This window comes from Chenopodium quinoa, unplaced genomic scaffold (assembly GCF_001683475.1).
Source record: "Chenopodium quinoa cultivar QQ74 unplaced genomic scaffold, ASM168347v1, whole genome shotgun sequence".
In the NCBI taxonomy this organism is placed as follows: domain Eukaryota; kingdom Viridiplantae; phylum Streptophyta; class Magnoliopsida; order Caryophyllales; family Amaranthaceae; genus Chenopodium; species Chenopodium quinoa.
The window spans coordinates 149,804-155,182 of NW_018745684.1; the positions used below are offsets into that span (position 1 = coordinate 149,804).

General features: G+C 35.5%; 1 protein-coding gene across 1 annotated transcript; it reads right to left on the minus strand.

Moving 5' to 3' along the window:
• Positions 1 to 1,746: 1,746 nt before the first annotated feature.
• LOC110718085 lies at positions 1,747 to 5,098 on the minus strand. The gene is made up of 11 exons (XM_021896886.1): positions 4,816 to 5,098; positions 3,964 to 4,047; positions 3,758 to 3,832; positions 3,628 to 3,670; positions 3,480 to 3,537; positions 3,193 to 3,357; positions 3,058 to 3,120; positions 2,859 to 2,953; positions 2,679 to 2,760; positions 2,489 to 2,599; positions 1,747 to 2,393 (listed from the first exon to the last, which is right to left on the minus strand). The coding sequence occupies exons 1-11, from the start codon at positions 4,916 to 4,918 to the stop codon at positions 2,253 to 2,255; spliced, it is 1,020 nt and encodes a 339-aa protein (XP_021752578.1). The 5' UTR covers positions 4,919 to 5,098; the 3' UTR covers positions 1,747 to 2,252.
• Between the last annotated feature and the right edge of the window lie 281 nt (positions 5,099 to 5,379).

A 5,379-nucleotide genomic window follows, 5' to 3' on the forward strand; every position in this document is an offset into this window, starting at 1 on the left:
ATTTTGGTGGGGATGTGCAGACTGCAGAATATAATGATAATTGATTAAGAAAGCTACTGTGTGCAGAAAACGCCAAAACTCTAAAACTTCGTATAAACGATAATTAGTAAGGACTTCAACGTTTATTTCCACAGAGTTTCACAAATATTACAACATATAGTATTTATTTTACAAAACATATACAATATCTTACTTTCAGCTTTCACAATGCAAATACTGAATACTCCCTCCGTTTTTAAATATCTACTCCATTTCTCCATACGCAGAGTTTAGGAAAAATTGGAGAAAGTAATAAAATATGGACTTAGTGGAGTTAGTGGAAAGTAAATAGAAGGAGAGAGAATCTAAAGGTAATAAAATATAATTTTCTAGGTCCCATTAGTTGAGAAAAATAAATTAAATATTATAAAACCTTTTCAAATAAGAAAATGTAACAAGTATTTAAAAATCACCAAAAATGAAAAGTGGAGCAAATATTTATAAACAGATGAAGTACTTTTTACAAGTGTACTCTTATTTTTTACGAGTAATACTTGTTGCTTTAGTTAATGCTTGTTATTACATAGACGAATCTTTATTTTTACTTCTCTCTTCTTTTTTCCTCTACCTAATGTTGAACTCTTCCCCCCATGTTGAAAATTAAAGGAGTACTACAATTAAGGAGTAACATTCTAATACGAAGTACGAAAGACTTTATCATTATGAAATGATGTTTGGAATAATAATGAAGTACTCCTACTATGAAACATAAAAAGACTAAGATGTAGGTTATGCACTAGCCAAGGTCTAACACATGCAACTTGTCAACTTGTGTTATATGTAGTTGAATTATTTCATATTGATTATCAAAGGAGCAACACTTAACCTTAGGCTCCGTTCTTTTAAACTTCTATGTAGTTTAGTTAAGTTCAGCTCAAATCAGTTCAAAAAAAGGGGTCTTAATGTGCAATACAACAATTGAATTAAAGGAAACATAATTGCTCACAACTCGCAAGTATTACATAACCATGATTTGATAAGGAAAGACAATCGAGAGAGATAACATTTTAAATCTAAATACACTCTATTAGTCTACTACCTTCCTTTCTCAATTTACGCACCATGTATTAGTTTCAAATAAAAATGATATGCTTTTATTAACCTTTAGCTACGCAGTAGTCAAGGTAAACGCAACAATGGTTTTGGAAGGAGACTTTCACTTGTGCTAAGCCGCAAAGTGGTTCCAATTCATATTACATGTCTGGGTAAGTTGTTGCTTTCCTACTTCTTAGTCATATGTAGTCGTGGATGTCAACTAGCTTAGTTGTTCAAGTCTTGGAGGGTGGTACCCGAGACCTAGGATCGACTCCATTCTACATCATTGGCCTTGTGGTTCTCGTTACACCAACAAAAGTCATACGTAGCCCAGCCCTTTACTAGTTAATAATACCTCGACAAATTCATGTCCCATCTTGGATGCCTTTATATGGATGTTGATACTTGAAAGCGGCATTTTTAGAGTCTGATTTAACAACCCAACTTTAGGTAAAGACACAAGTATGTTACAGTACAACTAATTGATCAAGTAGCCGCAGTGATTGGCATAAAAAAGCACTTCAACTTATAAGCATCTATGATTTCAAGAAGAATAAGCTAAACTAAGACAACTATCAGGAATTTCAACATTAACACCATCATGCCCAAATATGACTTGTATGCAGTACCAATATTTGAGCTAGTGATAATTTCAATTTTGGATCTAGGCTGTTAAAAAAATTGAAATGCCGTGTGAAATCACTGCTTTGAAGCAAAATGTTTTGTCCGAGTATTTATCACCAAAGCCAACAACTGAACAACATAAAATATTTTCCATTACAATTCTACATGAATGAGACAACCACTTCCACGAGTTCTATGTTCTATTATTGCAGTTGCAGACAAAGCTACACCCTATGTTATTAGGATTTAGGACACGGGTACTCTTGCCCGACACGGATACATCTCCAATTGTCACACATCTATTTTGTGAAAAAATCAATGATTTTAACCCCAAATGAAGGGTTGAAGTGTCCTATATATGTCCGAGCGTCAAGGATCCATCACATAGATCGAGGTAAAATGAAGAGTCTGAATAACATAGGTTACACCATGTCAAACTAAGTTGAAGAATGATGATGCAAAATTGTTGATACCAAGTGGATTTACACTGTTCTGAGCCTACAAGCTTCTCAGATGATTCTGATCAGGGAGGCGAAGACATTTGCACTTCAAATTTAGCCTTTAAAGGATATAAATCTCGCCAATTCGTGGAGACCAGCCTCTTTGTAGCATTCACTAATGCGATCCACAAAGTCATCCCAACAACCCTCGACAGAAGCCAAATCTAGCAAAAATGCAGCTTGATCCAATGCAATCTGCAGATTTAATATTCAAACAGCACAATTTCAACACATATCACATGCACATAAATTCCCCTGAGCAAACAAGAGAGCAGAAGGCTATACAAAACCTGAGCAAGCTCCTTTCCCCTGTTCAGATCCTGTCGCTTTCCTTCTTCTGTCAACTTTTTCTTAACATAACAAATTTGCTCGTCCTTCCATTTTGCTATTTCAGCAACTTCCTGTTACAGCAGCCTTGTAAATCAGATTATGTCCTTTAGAAAAAGAAACAGATCATGCAAAGAAGAACATATTGTATACCTGGTATTTGTATCCCAAAGTCCACCAGGGTGATTTTAGCGCACTCCTTGCAGCATCTTTAGCTTCTGAATCACGTCCAACCCTGTAACAATAAGGATATAATTTTTGAACAAAATAACAAGGCATGTTCTTAACATAAAATACTATATTTAATAGTATTTAGGGACATATGAAACAAACTTGAGCAAAATTTGTGCATTAAATGCAACAGGCCGTCCAAAGCCAGGAAAGTGCTGCTTCTTTGCATAAAACTCCCCTGTTACTAAAGCTGAAACCTTGCACAAGAATATGTGAAGATATATATTAAAGAATATAGGAAATAATTCTACCCAAGAAAAATTTTAACATTGTAAAGCCAAGTCCAGTATGAGGATCTTACATGGTTCCCTTTCTCAAGTTCATGGTCAATTTTGCGTTCTAAAACATCAGGAAACACACCAACCTGAGAAAAAAATGCTTCAACCAGGAAGTTGAATATGCCATAATGTACATAGAACTATGATCGTTACATTACCTTCCTTAAAAGATAGGTATCTAAGTCTGGCAATTGTGTATCTATGAAGCTCCTCTCTGTGTACAGTTCTCCAGCATTAGCCGAAACATTTAATAGCTCTCTGTTTCTATCCTTAAGGCTAGTGGAATCTTGTTCAACCAACATTCTATGAAGATACTGGTCAACCTGAATCATCAAAGGAGCAGCAATTTAAAGAGGTATAAACAATATAGTTTTACAAGCAGATTGGTTGTGGCTCTAAAAGTCCAATTATGTCATTGAACCAAAATCATGCTTTCTCCACTTACGTTCTTGGCTAATGGAAACACACCATGCTTATGGACTTGCACAACCGGCATATCTATCCTAGAAGCACAGAAATATATAAGGATGCATAACCATGGGAAATGCCAAAGGGCAGATAAAAAGAAAGACAGAGCCCTAAAAGAAATTTACCCCGATGGTGCTGTTGGCCACCGTAACAGAGAAATCATAACACCTGCCAACCAAAAATCATGTATGGAGGTAATCCGTAGTCAGTTTAAGTTCCCTAATAAATGGCAAAATCTGGATACATTGCCTATACCTGAGCTGTTTTTCGACAAAGGTATTGCAAGGGGGAAAATACCATGCTTGTCTCCGGGTGAAATAATGGAATCCCCTATAAAAAAGCAGAAAGATTAATATTATTCATAAATGGACAGCAACGTGACTATTTGGAGATATGTTAAATGGCTAAGATTATGATACATATCTAAAATATTCAAGAATCAAATCACAGAACATGGCTACCTCTTGTCTGAAGCATATTCAGTAAATTGGGCAAGTGCTCAGGAATGCAAGTTGCGGCTACATCTTTGATAAATGATATGTGTTCTGTACATCAAAGGGTATATCAAGATAAATGAGAGACATTCACATCACTAGCATCCAGCGACAAGGATTTCAAATGGCTCATGGCTAAACAGACCCAGGAGATCTGGCTTAGTTTAACTCAATGGCATGCTAATATAAGCCGCCAATTAAGCAAAGGAGTGATCCTATTCATTTCTAAATTGTGGATGTCCAAAAATAACTTTCCACTTTCTTCTAAAGTTATACAAAATATGCTCATGCCTTAACAGTAGGCCTGGACGAGTTCCTAGCATCAAAGATACAGGACCGGCCCTTAGATGTAACATTCATAATTATGTTCTACAACCTTCATTTAAAATACAGTAGTATTTGTCACATTGGACTCAAGCCTCTCACATTAATTAAGCTCATTATTTCATTGAGATTCCCGTATAATAGTTGTACCATAAGAATAATCCTCCCAGAACTCTATTTCAGTTTGGTTATCAATGGAAACTCTTTCGAACATCCTAAAATAGTACTCGTATACCCGCCGCATAGGTGATTATAGTTTCAAGAGCTCAATTGATTATCCACAACAATGCAAACATGTTAACCCTAAAACTTCTCCAAATATTAATTTTGAAGATATTTCATCCAAATTTACAATAAGTAACCAAATCTAACCATCAAGCATACTTATTGAACTAATCAAACTTTGCATTATTTAAAATTGAAATAAAAGTGATGAGACAAATTTACAGAACAAGCAGCATTTTCCAAATAAAATGTAGAAAAGAGGAAGGTTACCGGAGGATGAAGAAGAAAAGTGCCGGAAATAATTTGAAGTTGAAGAGACGGCGGTGGAAATGAGTCGCCGTCGGCAGTTGAGCGCTGCGGTAACGATTCTCATTTTTTAGCCGGAAAAGTTTCGCCGGTTACTTCAGCCCAGAGAGTGAAAATTGTAAAAGCCAAGAAAAGAAAAAAAAAAACGTACTTAAAAAAATTTGGGCAAAGTTTGTCAAAAAGAGTATAAGAAAAATCATAGGCCCAATTCTATTGTAATATTTGGACTGAGATAAGCCGGATAGGCCCAGTATGATTTATATCAGGTTTACCTTTTTGTTAAAGGATTTTCACCGTACTACCAAAGGAGGGAGTTTAGTCGATGTGACAATGTGCTCATAAGATACAGATACATGGACAAAGGGTACCGATACACGTACTATGCACATACATAACTTTGACCGATATTAGTGTTTTATACGGAGTACCTATAAATAATAAAATCAAACATAGTTATTAATGTTTCATTTTTTTTTTTTTTTTTTGGGTGCACACGAGGGGCTAGGCCTCGGAAAAACAATAAGAAAA

What these genes read in the sequence shown, in the direction of transcription:
- LOC110718085 (XM_021896886.1), bottom strand. Translation starts at nt 4,918, where the DNA reads ATGAGAATCGTTACCGCAGCGCTCAACTGCCGACGGCGACTCATTTCC. An exon ending in TGTTTCCATTAGCCAAGAAC is followed by an intron (nt 3,358 to 3,479) that starts GTAAGTGGAGAA and finishes TTGATGATTCAG; the next exon opens with GTTGACCAGTATCTTCATAG. An exon ending in ATACCTATCTTTTAAGGAAG is followed by an intron (nt 3,121 to 3,192) that starts GTAATGTAACGA and finishes TTTTTTTCTCAG; the next exon opens with GTTGGTGTGTTTCCTGATGT.